Source organism: Podarcis pityusensis (assembly GCF_964106645.2).
Source record: "Podarcis pityusensis genome assembly, chromosome: Z".
In the NCBI taxonomy this organism is placed as follows: domain Eukaryota; kingdom Metazoa; phylum Chordata; class Lepidosauria; order Squamata; family Lacertidae; genus Podarcis; species Podarcis pityusensis.
The window spans coordinates 50,150,133-50,170,033 of record NC_138044.1 but is presented as its reverse complement, the minus strand read 5'-3'; the positions used below and the strand labels follow the sequence as shown (position 1 = coordinate 50,170,033).

The window sequence follows — 19,901 nt, the reverse complement described above, 5'->3', positions numbered from 1 at the left end:
GAGCCTGCATGTGGAACGCGCTATCTGCCCCAGGGGTGGGCAGAAGATATACAAAGAGAAGGAGATTTAGCAGGGACCAGGGCAGTTGGAGCATCTGTGTCTCTAGCAATGATGAAAATGGGTGGGGCAGGGGAGGAGGGAATTTCCACAGAGTGCAGCTTCACCCAGCGTGGCTGAATTAGGCTGTAAACAACCACGCCTACTGCACCTATCTAGAGTTCTACGATTCTTTGTGAATTTCATCTGCTCTTCTAATTGTGGCTGTGTTTCTGTCAAGTGATTTCTGGTATTAAATGCTGACTGCGCTCTGCCCACTTGGATCAAGTTGTGATAAGCTCAGGCTAAAAAAACTGTTAAGTAAATAAAATAACTCAATGGCTGCGGCAATGTGAAAGGAATATGAGAAAACAGGGCACCAGCACCAGTGCTGAACCTAGAAGAACTCACCCAATATTCCCCACTTCTGAATGCACCCATTTTCTCTTCATCCTCATAAGCTTAAGAATGGCTATTGATACAGCCAATTAATGAACAAATATAGTAACTACAATGACATTTCTCTGCAAGTTGCATTACATATGTTTTTTCTCCGTGGAACAGGGGCAGTGAACATACAGCCTTCAGATATTGTTGGACTACAGTCCCATCATCTCCAGCCAGCATGGCCAGTACTCAGGGACACTGCCGCGAAATTGTTCAAGATGGTGTTGTTTATTGTTTTGTTTTTGTTCTGAAAGGCGATTGTGAGGCGCTCCAAAGGAATCTCCCAAACTGGGTGAATGGGCAGTAAAACCACAAATGTGGTTCAGTGCAAGCAAATGTAAAGTGATGCACATTAGGAGTGGATTTTTGCCCCCCGTTCCACATATGCATATGTATATATGGATCTGAACTGGTGGTGAGACCTTGGGGTTGCAGTTGATAGCTCAATGAACGGTGCGTGGTAACTGTGAAAAGGGCAAATTCCACAGCAGGAAAGGAACTGAAAATGAAGTGCCAACATCATTACACTGCTATACAATTTAGGGTGTGTGCTGTTCTGGTTGCCTCACCCTCATTGTAGATCTGGAAAAGGTTCAGAAAACAGCAACCAACAAGATCAAGGGAGGGTGTGGCTGTGCCTTCCAAGGAAAGGTTGAAATATTTGGGTCTTTTTAATTTTTACAAAAGGTAAGTAAAAGAAGACATCATAAGGTATGTAATATTAAGCATAATGAGGATCAAGTGGCTAGACAAAAGCTTTTTTATCTCTCCCATGAAACGAGAACTCAGGGTCATCCGATGAAACTGAGAGTTCGAAGGTTCAGAAGAGACAAAAGTACTTCTTCACACACCTCAAAGTTAAATATGAAATTCCTTTCCATAAAAGGTACAGCTGGCCGCAAACTTGGATGGCTTTAAAAGACAAATTCATGGAGACAACTTCTGCCTAGAAACTTCCAAGACTAAGGGAATGGAGTTGGAACCTAATCTAGTCCAACCTCCTGAAGTGCAGGGATCTTTTGGCAACCCCAACAGGGCGCAGGGAGGGTGGGGTGCGGAAAGCGTGCTTCGCTTGAGGGGGGGGCTCTCCTCGGATGGGGAGCGCACCCTTCTCGCCCGCAGCCAGCAAGATACACGGGGCTCTGTGGGGGACAAGTGACGGGAGTGCAGAAAAAGGGGAGGGAGATTTTGCTTGCGTGTTGGGATGCAGTCCTTTTATTCCTTCAAACAGAATCGGAATTGCCGAGTTGACCCAAGGGTCATCTAGTCCAACCCCTAAAAGGAAGGAATCTCAACTAGATAATACACGGCACGTGACCGTCCAACCGCGGCTCAAATTCCTTCGAGGAACGAAAGGACGCCGCCACCTCTTGGGGCGATCTGTTCCACCGCCGAACGGCATAGCTGTCAACTTTCACATTTGAAAATAAGGGATCAGCAGCCTCCCCTGTCTGGGGACGGTCTACGGGATATCCGGGATAGCAGCGGGAAGCGGCGCTGGAATAAGGGAATTTCCCGCAAAAAAGGGAAAGTTGACAGCTGTGCCGAACGGCTTGCCTCTTGCCCCAGGAGGCGGTGCGAGGCCGCTGAGGACTAGCGCCTTAGCGGGCTCGCCTCACCTGTCCCCCCCGACCCCTCCCCGCCACGCACCCACTCGGGCACTTTGCAAGGGCGCCACATCGCGCCAAGCACCCGGCGCCTTCTCGGCCCTGGGAGAACCAGGAACCGGCCTTCTAGGAGCCTGTTGCAGGCCGGGCACGTTTCCAAACTGACTTCCTAACGCGCGGCATGACGGGAGATGTAGTTCTCCGCGGGTGTTGCAAAGGGAGGGCGAGGCTCCTGCAGCGGAGCCTTCCTGGTCCCTTTTCCTGAAAAAAATGCATTTTATAATGGAGAGTACCGTGGGCGTAGCCAGGATTTTTGTTAGGGGGCAGGACTTTGTGGAGGGGGAGACTTCGGGGGGGGGGCCAGAACCGTCGTGATTGATCAGTTAGTACTTTATGGGGGGGCAGCTACCCCCTGCCCCCCCCCCCTTACGCCCATGTACAGCTCCATTTATCAAACAGAGCAATGATGCTAGCGGGAGTAATTAAAAATGGAAAGCAAAACACTAAAATGAGTGTGAGCCCTGGGCTCCTTGCAAACCCATCCCATAGAATCCCGGGAACCGTAGTTTGCACAGGAGGTGGGGCACTGTTAGCAGCAGGCCCTGTTCCCCTCACATAGCTACAACTCTCAGAGGAAAGAGAAATCCACAGCTATACCTGCTCTGGGGAACTGTAGCTCAACTCTCAGTGCCCTGTGCATGTTACAATTCCCATGGTGCTTGGTTGCTGGGAAGCCATGGGTTTTTAAAAGGAACAGCACAATGCTTTTAGTGTATTGTACATTGCAATTATCTGACAATTCTTCAGTCTACCTGGCGGGAAATCTTAAAATGAGGGAAGTCCAGGTGGGGTGGGCAGAAGAGGGCAACAGAGGAGGGAGGGAGGTCTAGGGGCAAATGGAGCCAGGTAGGCCTGGCCCACCTATGAGACAAAGTGTGCCTCAGGTGGCAGAATCCACTGGGGCAGCAGATCCCAATGCAGATCTATCTACCCCCCTGCCACTTCCGCCCTTGCTTGTTTCTGATGTAGAACTTCCCCTTCTTCCTGACAGGGAAGGTGGATACCATTTGAGTGAAGCTGTGGGTTGGGGATGTCTCAGATTTCCCTAGAAAGGGAGGAGTGGGAGAATGGTGTGTTCCTCTCTGAACCATATATCCCATTCAAGTGTGGAGAGAAGGCTTGACATCTGAAATCCAGTCACCAGACTTACCGAAACATAGAATTGTCAAGTTGGAAGGGAACCCAAGGGTCATCTACTGTAATCCAGGAATCAGCTGGATCCAGGGAAGTAGTGTCGGGTGCCTTTTTGGCTTTGGCGCAAACTGCTGCCAGCTGAGACTGGCATTACCCCACTCCTTTGCCCACTGCCCTGGCTTTCAGTTGGTTTGTGGACCCCAATCAGAGCACTGGCCTTAACTGCTAAAGTTCCCATCACACTTTGAGATGCCTGTTTAGTGAAGGGGCGGACCCAGCAGAGGGTGTTGCTCACTGGCTGGTTCAGCTGGAGATCGTCCCCCTTGCCAGCCACACTGCGGTCTAAGTGGTGTAGTGTCTTCTTTGGCAACCTCTCGTAGCCGAGGAAGATGGTCTTCCATGAACACGGTTTTAACAGTGAGTCCGTAAGTGACTGTGGAGGCCAATTCTGGATCCCCACGTCCTTCCACAGTGGGGACCTTTGTGTAGTGTAGCAGTGCCCCAAAGTGCTTACTGCGCCAGCCATGGGCTGTGGGCCTGCGTGGAGCATCTGGAACATCCAGATGAGGGGGAATCACAGACTCATAGAATTGTAGAGTTGGAAGGGACCTCAGGGGTCATCTAGTCCAACCCTCTGCAATGCAGGAATCTAACCAAAGCATCCATGACACATGGCCATGCAACCTCTGCTTAAAAACCTCCAAGGAAGTAGAGCCCACCACCTCTTGTGGGAGACTGTCCCACTGCCAAAACAGCCCTTACTGTCAGAAAGTTTTTCTGAATGCATAGTTGGAATCTCCTTTCTTTTAGCTGGAAGCCATGGGTTCGAGTTCTGCCTTCCAGAGCAGGAGAAAACAAGCTCGCTCCAACTTCCATGGGACAGCGCTTAAGGTATTTGGAGATGGCTCTCATATCTCCTCTCAGTCTCCTCTTTTTCAGGATGAACATACCCAACTCTTTCAACCCTTCCACATAAGACTTGGTCTCTAGGCCCTTAATCACCTTTGCATACCCTCCAACATTTCTTCGATGAAAAAAGGGACGACCCATTCCATAATGGTAATTTTACTCTTTATACCCCACACATCTTACTGGTTGCCCCTGCCACTCTGGCAGAACAAAACAGTAAACATTAAAAAAAGACTTCCCTATACAGGACTGCCTCCAGATGGCTTGGGGGTGGGATAACTCCATGCCTTCTAACATTTCTCCAATGAAAACAGAGACATCCTAAAGAAAAGTGGGACATTCCAGGATCAAATCAGAAACTGGGATGGCTTCTCTAAATCAGGGGCGTCTCTGGAAAATAGGGACACATGGAGGGTCTGCCTTGGTCGCTCTACCCTACCCATAATCCATTTTGTCAACATCCTTCTTAAATTGTGGTTCCTAGAACAGGACAAAGGACTCCAGGTGGGGTCTGACCAAGGAAGAATGATTCAGAGGAGATGCTTTTGAACTACTTTTCGCCAACTCGGCTTTCGGCGAGACATCCCGACATCCCGTCCCATGCTTCCTGAGCAGGCACGTTAGGGTGGTGCGCGGGAAGCCGCCCCAGCCATCGGAGGAGAGGCCGACCGCAAGGAGAGATAGGCTGCCGGCGCTGGAGCGCGCGCCACAGCGCGCAGGGCCTGCCCACCCTGAGCGCCCGCCCCCGCCCCCGCCCCGCCAGACACGTCGGCCGAGGACGCCCGGCTGCGTCCGCCTGGGCGCCTTACGGGATGGTGCCATGGCGCGGCCGTCGGGGGACGCGCAGCGCCAGGAGCCCGAACAACAGCCACTGCCGCTGGTCTCCTACCAGCACGTGCCCGTGCATCTGGCCGGCGGCGCGCCCTGGGGCTTCTCCCTCGAGGGCGGGCTGGAGCACGGCAAGCCCCTCATCGTCTCCAAGGTGAGCCCCTTCCGCGCTCCTCCTTCCCCGCTCTGGGGTCGCCGTCCGGGCGAGGCGCGGCTTCCGGGCGCCCCTGTCCTCCGCCTTTTCTCCCTGCCCGTCCGGCGACGCCCGCTTTTTGTAGGGAATCTGATAGAACGTCCACGCAGCGGAAGTGTGTGGATCTTGCTCGCGGTACAAGTCACCACCTAAAAGCAGAGAAAGCTCCAAACCTTTCGCTACTACAGAAGCAATAAGCTCAACGAACAACTTTGGACGAAGTTTATACGTAAAAAAATAAGTTCCAGCTTGTAGGCTTTTTAGATACAGATATCAAAGAATAACAGAATGGCAGAAGGGGTCCTGAGGTAATCTAGCCCAACCCTCTACAAGGCAAGAATCTCAACTCAACCATCTATGGCAGAGGGCCATCCAACCTCTGCTTAAAAGCCTCCCATGAAAGAGGCTGCACCACTTTCTGAGGGAGGCCAGTCCAATGTCACAGAGCTCTTACCCTCAGAAAGTTCTTCCCAATGTTTAGTCAGAATCTCATTTATTGTAACTTGAAGCCATGCGTTGAGTCCTACCCTCTTCCATGTGGCAGCCCTTGAGATTTTTGAATGGCTGTCATGCCTTGTTTCAGTCTCCTCTTGTCCAGGCCAAACATACTCAGCTCCTTCAACTGTTCACCATAATGCTTGGTTTCTAGACCATTTATCATCTTGGCCACCCTCCTCTGCACACTTTCCAGTCAATATCCCTCTTAAATTGTGGTGCTGAGATCTGGATGCAGGACTCCAGGTGTGGACCAAGGCAGAACAGAACAGGACAGTTGCTTCCCCTGATCTGGATACTAGACTTCTGTTGATGCAGTATTGAATAGCATTGGCATTTTTTGCTGCTGCGTCACACTGTTGACTCATGTTAAGCTACTAAGACTCCTTGATCCTTTTCACACATACTACTGGTAAATCACCCCCCCCCCCCATTTTCTGTCTGTTCATCTCCCTAAGTGCAGAACTTTAAATTTGTCCCCATTGAAATTCATTTTGTTAGTTTGGGCCCTAGTCTGGGTAGGCAGCTGCAGGAGGCGCACTCAGACATAACAGGGCCCCCACCCCATCCATTTCCTTTGTGGCGCCCTGTTTGGTGATGCTTGCGTGTCTTAGGGCTCACTCACACTTAGTTTTTGCTTGGCATTTCTGAGCACAGATCCGTGCTTTAAAGCACCATGTCCAAGTGCTATTTTGTTTTGTTTTTTTGTCCCGACTAATCTGCTCTTTACTGGAACAAACAGAATTGGAGCAAACAGAAATTCAGCCCTTTGCTTCAATTAAGCAGTAAAGAGTGGACTTTTGCAGGGAAAGCACAGGGAAGAAGAAGAAGAAGGGCATACCTGTGCATAGAAACGTGGCACAAAAGGACGAGCCTTTGGTGGAGCAAGTCCTTGGGCTGGAAACTCCTTCCACCTGCCTAGGGGCAGGCCGTGAAGCATTTCTGTCTCCACGAGTTGCTCTCTGTCTGTCAGGCGAGAGGGCCTGGGGTGACTGGCCCTGTGCCAGGCTGAGTCTCTAACTGCGCTCCCTTGGGACTGGGCAGTGAGCAGGAACGGCCCTTTGGCCGTGAATGATTAACTGCCCTTGTCCCTCCACCGCTGCCAGTTCGGGTGGCTTTGGTCTCCCAGAGTGGCAGCAAGATGCTGCTTTTCCAAGTGGAATGCCCTGCATGCCCCGTGGCTGGATTGGTCCCCAAGGAAAGAAGCCAGGGGGTGGAGCTGGATGTGAAGAGGCCTCTCCTTTCTGTGAAGTGCTCCTGGGGTTGGGGGGTAGTCTGCCTTGGTCCTGCCCTCAGTACCCATTCGGGATGTGGTGCCTGCTTCCAATCCCTGTGTGTTCCAGCGACAGGATTCAGCTGTGGAGAGTAGCATGCAGTGGCTTAACACGAAGTGGTTCTGCGTGAGGCTGGGTTGATGCTTCCGGATGACAGGGACAAGTGGGGTGCCACAGTGTTCTGTCCTGGGCCTGTTGATATTCAACATCTTTATAAGTGACTGGGATGAAGGAATTGAGGGGATGCCAGCAGTACATGTGAAAGGACTGAGGGATCTTATTAGGTCACTAGTTTAACATGAGTCAGCAGGGTAATGCAGCAGCAAGCAAAGCTAATACTATTTTAGGCTGCATCAACAGGAGTATAGTGTCCAGATCAAGGGAAGTAATAGTCCCACTCTATTCTGCCTTGGTCAGACTACACCGGGAATACTGTGTCCAATTCTGGGCACCACAATTTAAGAAGGATGTCCAAGCTGGAACGTGTGCAGAGGAAGGCAACCAAGATGACCAAGGGTCTAGAAACAAAGCCATATGAGGAATGGTTGAAGGAGGTGGGGATGTTTAGCCTGTAAAAGAGGAATCTGAAAGGAGATAGGATAGCCATCTTCCAATATCTCAAGGGTTGTGCTTTGAAAGATGGGGCAAGCTTGTTTTCTCCTACTCTGGAGGGAAGAACCCGGACCACTGGCTTCAAGTTACAAGAAAGGGGATTCTGAGAAAACACCAGGAAGAACTTTCTGACAGTAAGAGCTCTTTGACAGGGGAAGAGACTCTCTTGGAAGGTGGGGGACTCTCCATCCTTGGAGGTGTTTCAGCAGAGGCTGGATGGGTTGGACTAGATGCAGTGGTGTAGCTAGCCGCTCGGGAGCGGCACATGCGTCCTGCAGCCGGGGGCGGAGTGAGCTGCCCATGGGGATGGGGCAAGCGAAGGCAGGACGGGCTGCTTGGAGCCTCTCCGCAGCCTCCCCCTCAGCTGTAGGACGGCTGAGGTGGTGGGCAGACGCAAGCCCTGCGCTGCTCGAAAAAGTGGTGCAGAGCTTGCAGGCAGTCCGCCCGCCGCCTCCCCCTCAGGAGAGACGCGTGGCTCAGGCACTCTGCAGACCCCATGGTGTGGCACCCAGTGCCCCCACCTTACCTAGCTACCAGTGGCGTAGGAAGGGGGGTGCAGTGGGGGTGGGAGTTATTTTTTTCAAAAAGTGTCATGAGCCCACTTTTAAAATTTTATTTTAAAAACACATATTTTTGCCATTTTGTCACCCCGCCCAGTGATGACACCCAGGTCGTCCCACCCCCCTTCTTACGCCACTGACTAGATGACTCTTGGGGTACCTTTGAATCCTATACAGTGGTACCTCTGGATACGAACGGGATGCATTCCGGATCCCCGTTCGCATCCTGAAGTGAATGTAACCTGTGCCTGCATGTTTGCGCGTGCACGGGTTGCGATTCGCTGCTTCTGTGCATGCGCATGATGTCATTTTGACCATCTGCGCATGCGCGAGCAGCGAAACCTGGAAGTAACATGTTCCGTTACTTCTGGGTCGCCGTGGAGCACAACCCAAAAGCGCTCAACCTGAAGCATATTAAACCCTAGGTATGACTGTAATTCTACAATTCTGTGATTCTGACTCTTGGGTAGCACCCCATTGCACCTCAATTGTTTGCTCGAAGGTCAGCTTCTTTCTCCCATGGAGCATGAAAGCAGACCCTTAAGAACATAAGTTGAGATAGGCTCCAAGATCAGGCCAAGGGGAGGTCATGCAGCCCAGCACCATGTTCTCACAGTGGCCAGCTGGATGCTTCTTTTGGGAGGTCTTGCACGCAGGACTCACGTAAGATTGCTGAGCCAAGGTGTTACCAAACACCAGGCATCAAAGCTGGATTTCCTAAATATCTCTGGGATCGTCCGCACTTCTGGCTTGTCTTGTGGTGTTTTTGTCACTCCTCTCATTTCTCTGGGAAAAGCCACTCTTTAGGACCAGCTTGGACCATACATCAATCCAGTGAAAACCCAAATTGTCATTTGCTCTGACTGAGCGCTTGAGAGCAGTTTCCCTGAGCGCTTGAGAGCAGTTTCCCCCAGGGCTGTGGATGAGCCCCCTGTTCCTTCCTTCCTGTTTAAATGGTGGTAGCAAAGGTCCTTATCTCAAGGGCTGCTGTGGTGCATTTGGAAAAAGGCACGGCTCACATCTGGCAAAGACTCAGGTCTTCTGGAGGTGACCCATGTTCCCTTTCCCTCCCAGCGCTCCACCCCCTCTGATGCATTCCAAATGTTGTGCATTTTCCTGAAGAGGGTTTCATTTGCCACAAAGCTGGTGCAAATGTGAATAGTTTAACTGCATTCTGTGTGCATCTGGGAAATGCTGTGTGAGGATGGGCCAGTGGGCCAAGAGACCCAGATTATTATTTTTCTTTGGGGGCAGGTTGCCCGATTTATTTCCTTGGTGCAAAGTGAGCCCGTCCCTGAGCTGATGGGTCAAAGAATCATAGGATTGTCATCTACTCAAACTCCCTGCAATGTGGGAATCCTAACTGCAGCATCCATGATGACAGATGGCCACCCAACTTCTGCTTAGAAGCCTCCAAGGAAGGAGAGCCCACCACTTTCTGAGGTAGTTGTTCCACTGTCAAACAGCTCTTAGCATTGGAAAGTTCTTCCTGATGTTCAGTAGGAATCTCCTGTCTTGTAACTTGATTCCATTGGTTCAGGTCTTCCCCTCTGGAGCAGAAGAAAACAGGTCAGGCCAGGATGCCAAGGCTGGGGAAGCACCTTCTTTTTGGCTCCCTGGCAAAGTCGCCCACAGTCCAAGCACAGGAACAAGGGCTTCTTTGTGCCATAGTGAACTGCCAGCACACACCCTTCTCTCTGCATGCTCTGAGCATTGGATCTGCCTTTTCCTCTCCCTGCTCTCTTCTGGGCATTGTAGCTGGCCAGTTAGGACCGGCCCGCCATACAACAAGGTTAGGTGACTGCCTCAGGTGGCAGGATCCATAGGACCCTGTGGTCAATCTTTCTTCCCCCCTCCCTTTTCCTGATGCTGATCTTCCGTCATTGGTTCTTCCCTGGTGGGGAGGGGGACACATTTTGGGGTCTGCCCCAGGCTAGCCAAACATCCAGACATAGCCCCAGACTCTGGCTATCCTGCCTAGCAAATGCTGGTTTCTCCTCCTCTTCTCACCTTTGGCCAGCTGTGACCCAAAGACCTGCTCTGTGCATCCTCTGAAGTCCTTTGCATTTAACACTAGCCCTGCAGGGAGTTGTGGCTGTGCTGCTCTTCCCTCCCATCTCCAGCCTCAAGGATATGTTGCAAAGGGCTCATCCAGACTTCCTATTTTGCTGTGTTTCTAGGAACAGGTTCATGCTTTAAAACACTGTGTCCAGGCACTTATTTTTTATCACTTTCCCCACGAAAACCCCACTCTTTAATGCTGAATTGCAGCAAACAGCAATTCAAGCTTCCAGCAGATTGCTGTTTGCTCCGATTCATCAGTAAGGAGCTAGTTTTTGTTGGGAAATCATTGTGGTGAAAGGAAAGAAAAGTGCTCAAACGTTGACTGGGAAAGTGTGGATTTGTGCATGTAGTGCGTGGGGCAAAAGGTAAGCATGCATAGAATAATAGAATCATAGAATCATAGAGTTGGAAGAGACCACAAGGGCCATCGAGTCCAACCCCCTGCCAAGCAGGAAACACCATCAGAGCACTCCTGACATATGGTTGTCAAGCCTCTGCTTAAAGACCTCCAAAGAAGGAGACTCCACCACACTCCTTGGCAGCAAATTCCACTGTCAAACAGCTCTTACTGTCAGGAAGTTCTTCCTAATGTTGAGGTGGAATCTTCTTTCTTGTAGTTTGGATCCATTGCTCCGTGTCCGCTTCTCTGGAGCAGCAGAAAACAACCTTTCTCCCTCCTCTATGTGACATCCTTTTCTATATTTGAACATGGCTATCATATCACCCCTTAACCTCCTCTTCTCCAGGCTAAACATGCCCAGCTCCCTTAGCCGTTCCTCATAAGGCATCGTTTCCAGGCCTTTGACCATTTTGGTTGCCCTCCTCTGGACACGTTCCAGTTTGTCAGTGTCCTTCTTGAACTGTGGTGCCCAGAACTGGACACAGTACTCCAGGTGAGGTCTGACCAGAGCAGAATACAGTGGCACTATTACTTCCCTTGATCTAGATGCTATACTCCTATTGATGAGACCCTCCCATGCAGAGGGAGAGGCATGAAGCATGGATGGAGCTGAGTATCCACCTTGATTTGTCACTTCCCTACAATATCCTAGAGTAGACCAGCCTTCCCCAACCTAGGACCGCAGCTCATCAGCACATGCCAGCGATGGCTGGGGCTGGTGGGAGTTGTAGTCCAAACACCTGGAAGGCCCCTGGATGGGGAGGCTGTGAAAGAGGGTTGGTCTGTGCCGCTGCCTCCAAGGGCACTCTCTGGAGTGAAAGGCAGCAGCTGCCAAGAAGGGGCATGGTCCAGAATGTGGGGAGGAGGCGGAGGCAGCCTTTCCTCCCACAGCATGATGTCTGTGGGCTTCATCCAGCTGCAAGCCAGCAGCTGTTTCCTGAGGGGGGACATCTGTTGTCATATTCTGGGTTTGCAGCAAAGTGTGGAATAGCAGGAATGCGGCAGCAGAAGCTGTACAATGGCAACCAATGGTCAGAGGCAGCGGTGTTTCCAAATGCCAGTTGCTAGAGGCTGCAGAGGGGAGAGTTGCTCTCATGCTCAGGTCCTGCTGGCAGGTTTCCCACTGGGGCATCTGGCTGGCCGCTGTGAGAACAGGAGGCTGGACTGGATGGGTTCCCTTGGGCCTGATCCAGCAGGCTCTTCTTATGTTCTTAAGGCTTGTGGACGCCTTCCGCCTTCCTGGAAGAGGCTTATTAGCAGCACCCTGGTCGGGTTATGGCCTTCCTCCCCACCGTGACCTGAAAAGGCCCAGACAGAGCCAACTCACCCATGAGGCAAGGTGAGGCAACTGCCTTAGGCAGCAGGATCCACCATGGTAGAAGATGTCAATCTTTCTCCCTTGTTCCTGATGTAAATCTTCCCTTACCCCTTCTTGCCTGGTAGGGAGGGGTGCTATTTTGGAGTCTGCCTCAGGTGCCAAAATCTCTGGGGCTAGCCCTGGGGTCCAGGGCATGCCTCCCTTGATGTCTGCAACACTTTGAAACCAGTGTTGAATGATGTAAATTAAATGTGTTCATGTCTGGGGAATTTATTTAAGATTTGAGGGATGGGAGGTCCTGGTCACAGGGTGCAGCCATCTATGTCTGCCGGTAGGGATCTGTTGGCTGAGAGCCCACTGTGTCTCATGCCCTTTCCCCTTGGCATAGCTGCCTGATGGGTAAAGGAGCTGCCTTCTCCCCCTGCCTTGGATGCTTGTCTGGCTTTGGGCAGAGATGTCAACAGATGCCGTCTTCTCCCTCTGTTGCTGAGAGTTGCTCTGTCTCTCTCTGTCTCTCCTGCCTGGCTTTGAACGTGACTTGCTGCTGGCCAACTCATCGTTATCTCATTGCAATCCATCACTCCTCCATGGATAAGAATGCAGGAAGAGCTGTGATGGATCAGGTCAACGTGGGCCTGTCTAGCCCAACATCCTGTTCTCACAGTAGCCAGCCAAATACTTCTCCTGGGAGGCCGCCAACCAGGGTCTGAGCGCAACAGCAACTCTCCACACTTGCAAATCACAGAAACTGGCAATGGGTGTAGAGCAGAGCCATTGTGGTTAGCTGGCAGCCACTGCTAGGCGCATCCTGAGTGAAGTTGGTGGACATCCCTACTTGTTTTGGGAGTGAAACCCACAATTTAACTATGCACTGTGCTTTCTATTGCCTGGCCTGTATTCTGTGGCTTTTGGTAGAAGTGGAGCCCTCTTTTGTCCGAAGGTTCTTCTTTGATTAATAATCCCCTTCTCTGTTGGCACTGGAGATAGGTAAAGATAAAAGGTAAAGGATCCCTGGACAGTAGACATAGTCAAACTTGACTCTGGGGTGCCACGCTCATCTCGCATTTCAGGCTGAGGGAGCCAGCCTTTGTCCACAGACAGTTTTCTGGGTCATGTGGCCAGCATGACCAAACCGCTTCTGGCGCAATGGGACACTGTGATGGAAGCCAGAGTGCATGGAAATGCCATTTCCCTTCCACAGCAGTATCTATTTATCTACTTGCACTGGTAGACTGGTAGACTTTCAAAGTGTTAGGCTGGCAGGAGCTGGGACAGAGCAACTGGGGCTCACCTTTGTTAAGTGGATTCGAACTGCCAACCTTCCGATCGGCAAGCCCAAGAGGCTTGGTAGTTTAGACCACAGCACTACCAGTGTCCCATCCTATCCCCTACAGTGGAATGGGCTTCCTTGGGAGATTGTGGACTGTCCTTCCTTGGAGGTTTTTAAGCAGAGGTTGGATGGCCATCTGTCGGGGATGCTTTAGCTGAGATTCCTGCATTGCAGGGGGTTGGGCCCCTTGGGGTCTCTTCCAACTCAACAGTTCTATGATTCTATGATCCTGTTTTTACCCCATGCTTTGTAGACACAGGCCCATGCTTTGAAGTGCTGTGTCTGAGTTCCAAGCGGTTTTTCTTATGTCCAGGCACTTTCCCTCCAAGAACTCATTCTTTCACACTGAATCTGGACAAATGGGTTTTCTGCAGATTGCCGCTTTCTCCAATTCAGTTGTGAAGTGGGTTCTTGCCTGCTTGGACAGGCAATTCTAAAGCCCAGACCTGTGCCAAGAAGTATGGGATAAAATGAAGTCTGGATGAGCCCTTTTAGCCACAGGGCCTTGCACTGTCCCTGTGCATGTTGAGTGTCTTGTGATGTTCTGGCGCAATGGGACACTTTGGTTGTTGCCATGGAGAGAAGCCTTAATTGCCATGCAAAGGACCACATTCTCTCTTTCTGATTGGCGGTGGAGCAGAGCAAGCCCCAAGGCCACCCCAAGGCTGCCCATGAGACTTTTGAAGGACCTGCCTGTTTCTGCAGAGGAGGATGAAAGGTGTTGGCTTTTCTTTGGCCAGAAGTTGGGTTTGGCTGGAGCTGTGCCAGACACAGTGGCAATGTTTGTTGCATGCCAGGCTGGAGAATGGCACAAAGGGGGGTGTGTGTGTGTGTGTGTGTGTGACACAAACGTTCCACCTCCAGGGAGCATATCTGCACCTTGGCTCACTTTTAAATTTTTATTATGTTTCTGTCCCACCTTCGTTCCTACAAAAAGCTCCAGGTTGTGTCCGTGGTTCTTCTCTTTCCTGTTTTATCCTCACAACTACCCTGCGAGGTAGGCAAGGCTGAGAGAAGACAAAAGTAGGTCCGAGACCAGCTGGTGAGCTTCATGGCTGAGCAGGAACTAGAAACCCTGGACTCTTAGGTCTTAGTTCAGCACTCTAACTGCTGTAACACTCTGGCTCTCATTTGCTGAGGGCCGCCCAGCATAGGAAGTACTGGGGTGCCCACTTCTGGGGTGTAGGCGCTCCCTGAACTTTGAGTGAGCCTTCCACAGCTGCATAGGAATGGAAGAAGAGCCTTGCTGCAGGATCAGGCCCAAGGGCCCCATCTAGTCTGGCATCCTGTTCTCACAGAGGCCACCCTGGTGCCCCAATGGGAAGCGAGCAAGAAAGACCAGATGGCAACAGCACTCTGCCCACCTGCAATTCCCAGCAGCTCTTACTCAGAGACATTGTCATCATGGCTAGTAGCTGCCGATAGCCCTCCATTAATTTGCCAAGTCCTTTTGTGAAGCCGCCTACAGAAGTGAGTTCCGTAGTTTATGTTGCAGCCCAGAAACTAGCCATTGTGGGAGAGCTTCCAGGGCCTCTGGGACACAGCTGGGAATGATCCGCCTGGCTGAGGCAGGCTTGGCCAGAGCTTAAAAGAGCCGCCGCTGCCACATCCCGAGCCTTCTGCAGTCCAGGCTGGCTGTTCCTCTCCTCCTCCTCCTCCATTGCAGCTGCTTCTGGGCTCTTGAGGAGCTCCAGCTGGGAGCTGAGGAAAGAGCACAGGCATGCAGGAGGTGCAGTGTCAAGGACACACTGCCTATCTGTCTTCCCCATATGTACTTTATTCCCCAAATAAAGGAAGGTACAGCATCCGGAGAGCGCTGTGTTTTCTTTTTTGGTTCCAGTGGCCTTCGTGGAGAATGTGCTGGTCATAGAATAATAGAATCTTGAGTTGGAAGGGACGCCAAGGCTCATCGATTCCAACCCCCTGTAAGGCAGGAAACTCAGCTAAAGCATCCAGGACAGATGGCCATCCAACCTCTGCTTAAAAACCTCCAAGGAAGGACAGTCCACAACCTTCTGAGTGAATATTTTCCACTGTCACAGTGCTCTTACTCTCAGAAAGTTCTTCTAGATGTGGAAAGGTGGAATCTCCTTCCTTGTAACCTGAAGACATGGGCTTGGCTCCTCCATGTACTCCTTGGAGAAAAAGGTGGGATATGAATGCAGTAAATAAGCTCTTCCTTTTACCTGGTTAAGAAAGCTGGAGGGAGCAGCCAGGTGGAGAAGTCAATCACAAACCCGGCATCCAGAATTCTCCACCTGCTTGCAGTTGGATCCACACCAGTCACAAAACACACTTGGTACCTGACAAATTTCTAACACTGGGTCCTCCCCTCCAGAGTAGGAGAAAAGATGATTGCTCCCTCCTCCATGTGACAGCCCTTAAGATATTTGAGGATGGATATCATATCTCCTCCCAGTCTCATCTTATCCAGGTTAAACATACCCAGCTCCTTCAACTGTTCCTCATAAGGCTTGGTTTCCAGACCCCTGATCATCTTGGTTGCCCTCCTCTGTGTGGTCTGACCAAGGCAGAATAGAGCGGGATTATTACTTCTCTTGAGTTCTGCTAATGCAACCTAGAATTGCATTAGCTTTTTGTCTTTTGTTTTTTGCTGCTTCATCTTATTGTTGACTTGTGCTATATCCTTTTTACCTGTACTGCTGGCAAGCCAAGTGCCCGTCATTTTATATTTGTGCAGCTGGTTACTCCTGGTTGTGTGCCTAATTGTGCTCCTGAGGGAGGGGACAGCAGTCTGGCAGCAGTGGGAGGGCAGATGGAAATGCCTCCCTGTTTCCCTCCACACCCTGCTGCACCTCTGCTCCCAGTCACTGAGAAACAGATCCCTGTGAGGCCAGTTGCACTGTCGCAGTGGGACAGGAAAAGCCCCAGCAGGGCTGGCAGTAATGCAGTGGCGGGAGGTGTATCTGCCACGCAAGGCTTCACCTTGTCTCATGGATAGGCTGCCCCAGCTTTTTCTGGGAGGGCGTGGATTCCTGTTGCTGTTTGCCTGGGAAGGGGATCTATTTGCATGGCTCTTGAGGGCCTTGCCTGCCTCTTCACATCATGTCCTGAAACTTTCCTCTTAGAATCATAGCATCATAGAGTTGGAAGAGACCACAAGGGCCTTGGAGATCTCACATCTTGGAGATGTGAGACTTCTGTTAGCCAACTGGACACAGAGTAGGGAGAGTGTGCCCTGTCCTTGCAGGCTAGGAACTTTTTCTGGCCTTTATTTGCAGAGCTGGTTTTCCCAGCTACCGGGGCTTGCTTCAAAATGTGGAACAGTAACCCAGCAGCTAAACGGGATTTCATATCCGTTTCCCCTCCCACTCCTCCTCTCAAACAAAGCTCTTACAGTCTCGGAAGGCAGAGCAGAAGCCGCCTGGTTAAGAAACAGTCATCAGTTCCAGTCTAAATTCTTGCAAAAAGGATAGGTGGTGGACCCCACCCGAAAAAAAAGTCAACATGTCTAGCTGAGTATGCCATTAAAAGTATTTGGCGTTTCTATTTTAAAAATAAAATTGAGAAGACCAGCACACATTGGCTGAAAGCAGTTTGTTTCTTTTATTCTAGATGATTCTAGAATGAGATGCCCTCCAGATCTTCTGAATTTGAATGCATTCAGATGGGTAGAACAGCTTCCAGGGGCCTAGGCTTCTGAGACCTCCAGGCCTGACCTGAAGTCTCCTGGTTTGCCTGGTGGAAGGTGGAAATAGAAAACTTCTGTGAGCTCCTTCAGGAAGACTTGATGCAACCAAGAACAGTATTACCTTTTGATGCAGCAGCTAAAAAGGCAAATGCTCTTCTAGGCTGTGTCAACAGAAGTCTAGTGTCCAGGTCAAGGGAAGCAATAGTACCACTCTATTCTGCCTTGGTCAGACCCCACCTGGAATACTGTGTCCAGTTCTGGGCGCCACAATTTAAGAGAGATATTCACAAGCTGGAATGTGTGCAGAGGAAGGTGACCAAGCTGTTCAAGGGTCTGGAGACCAATCAAACCTTATGAGGAGGGCGGTTGGGATGTTTGGCTGGAGAAGAGGAGAGATATGAGAGCCATATTCAGATATCTAAATGGTTGTCACTTCTGTTGATGCAGCCTAGAATACCATTAGCTTTTTTGCTGCATCCTCTGAGCTGTTCATGGACAAGGTATGCCTTCTCTTAAGGCAGTGGTGGGGAGCTTTTGTGGGGCTCCATCTTCAATCAGACCCATCCAGTGTGGTCAGCGGTCAAAGGTGATGGGAGTGGTAGCTCTGGCTTAGGGAGTCGATCCATTCTGTGCCTTAGTGGTTAAGTATTAACATCCTGTGCTGGCATCCTTTCCTGATTTGCTTAGGAACTGAGGTGGGGCTGTCCTGCCATTTCTAGCTCCTGAGGTTTGGGGTTCTCAAAAAGGGACCTGACATACATACCAATTTGCAACAAACTCTCCATCTTGTGTTTGTTTCTGGATCCTGCCACCTGAGGCAGCCACCTCACCTTGGGACTCTCACTTCTGCCAGATCCCTGAGGGAGCCCAGCGGGCACAGAAGAAGGCCAGCAGAGAAAGGGCGGTGGCTTCTCCCCCAGGCCTTGCCCACTGCACTGTGCAAGGAGAAAGAGAAGCGCTTGCCTTGGGTAGTGGCCCTCTCTACAGAGAACAGGGCTTGAGAGGAGCAGCCCTGTAGCCGGATCAGGCCCAGAGGCTCATCTGTGTAGCTGGATCAGGCTCAAAGGCCCACTTCTGTCAACCGGCATCCTGTTCTCATGGTGGCTAACCAGGTCCCTCTTCTGGGAATGCCACGAGGAGGTCCTGAACTCCACAGCAGACCTCTTCCCACTTGTGATTCCCAGCAATTCTGAGGCATTTACTGCTTTCAACAGCCATCATGTTCGCCTTATTGCTGGAGGGAGACCACAGCCTGGAACACAGGGCAGCCCCTCTCCTCCCCGCAGGTGGAGACTCCTAAGAGGAGCTTGGCTCTTCTTTCCTCAAAGTGCCTCCATCCCTTCAATGGACTAGGCCACCTGCCCAAACCTGCACATTGGCAGCTGAACCGCTAGAACAAAGTGCAATGGGCTCTGTTCTTTGTTTGGGGGAGGGTGTGATGGCATCAGCCCCCCCTTGCCACTTACGCATGCCTGCAGCCTGCCACCCACTCCCTCCACCGTTATCCCTGGCGCAGGCTGCCAGGCATGGCCTTGGCATGGACAGAGCCCTTCGCCGGCCGCTGTGCAAGGGCTCTGTGGGTTCTGGACCGTCCTGCTGGCATTTGAGCAGCACAAAGGGCCCTTGTCTCATCCAGGGAAACAGCTGGGGGAGCTCCCTGAAGTTGCTCTTGGGCTCATGTGACTCTGGCAGGGAAGGGCAGCCCAGCCCAGCCCCTCTGTCCCAGCTTGGCCCTGGAGCTTCTCCTGGGCAGAGCTGCCTGGCTTGGGGGTCTTTGGTCCAGAGGAGGTGAGAGAGCGCACCATGGCAGGAGGACAGCCTGGCTATGGGGGTCCCTCTTAGTTCTGCAGTCGGCCAGCCTTCCCCAGGACGCCTCTTTCACACCCGTTCGCATCCTGCTCCCTTGCTGGGGCTTTGAGGGTGAGTGGAAGCAGGGAGGCAAGTGGAGGGAAGAGGGCAAAGTCCAGGTGAGCTGAAGTGCAAATGGTGGGGTGATGCTCGTGGGGGTCAATGGGTGTGTTGCTCTCCCTGGCTGTAAGATGGGACTGCTGCAGGGCTTCTTGGTGGGGGCCTGTTTTTAGGAATGAAGAGGACCCTGTGGCTGTGGGGAACTTAGCAAAGAGGGGCAACACTGTATGAATGCTTTGCCCCAAATGGAAGGGTTTGGGGCCCTGCTGCCGTCTGAGTGGGTGTAGATGCCGCTGTCTGCACTGTTTGAAGAAAGGGCTGAGCAGACAGCTGCAAGGATTGTGACCTGTTGCTTGTTGTTGCTCTCAGGGCCAGCCCAGTGATTTTACCACTTGAGGCAAACCCCAAAATGGTGCCCTCTCCTCTGCGCCAGGGAAGAGGGGTGAGCGAAGATCTGCATCAGGAACAAAGGGGAACTATAAATCGACATTGGGACCCACTGCCTCTGTGGATCTTGCCGCCCAAGGCAGTTGTGTCACATGGCCTCATGGGTGGGCCAGCCCTGGTTGCCTTGCTACTTCGAATCCTCAAAACCTGTCCTCAAATTACTGTTTAAAGGAAGTGTTAGAAGGTTGGGGGGAGCGTTCTCTCTCTGTATAACCCTTCTAACTCTGCCTGGTGAAACAATTTTGCAGCTGGAATTTGCCCCAGCCTCATTTCTGAGGTTTGTGTGGCTCTTCACACAAGTGCTTGGGCTAAAGGGAAGGACTTATTCCTCGCACAGTGAGCCCTTTGGGGAAGCTGGCCCAGTTTGGTGTGTGTGAATTGCCTGACCAGCCCCTGTGGCAAGTGCCCAGGAGGCTGGATCCCAGCTAGGCTTTATCATGGACTGGTTGGACGAAGAGGAACGGTGCAGGGAACCAGCTGGGGAACCCCCAAGGGAGGGAGGCTCAGAGCCAGGGGATTGGTGGTGGCGTGAAAATGAGCAGTCAGAGGGAGAAACCTGGGAGGAGGAGGCCTTGGAAGCTGAAGAGGGGGCTTAGAGAGTAGGGAGTGCCTGTAGCAGAGACAAGT

At 51.6% G+C, this 19,901-nt stretch overlaps 1 protein-coding gene across 2 annotated transcripts in view; it reads left to right on the top strand.

The window, feature by feature from the left end:
* Positions 1 to 4,957: 4,957 nt before the first annotated feature.
* The window catches only part of SHROOM4 (shroom family member 4), a 39,315-nt gene continuing 24,371 nt past the window's right edge, over positions 4,958 to 19,901 (top strand). The window contains exon 1 of one of the 2 annotated variants that reach the window (XM_080990311.1): positions 4,958 to 5,175. In XM_080990311.1, the coding sequence (XP_080846437.1) occupies positions 5,014 to 5,175 (162 nt within the window). In that variant the 5' untranslated portion in view covers positions 4,958 to 5,013. Of the gene's footprint in view, positions 5,176 to 18,653; positions 18,840 to 19,901 lie in introns of those variants that run through there. The other variant, XM_080990312.1, reaches the window with a different exon arrangement.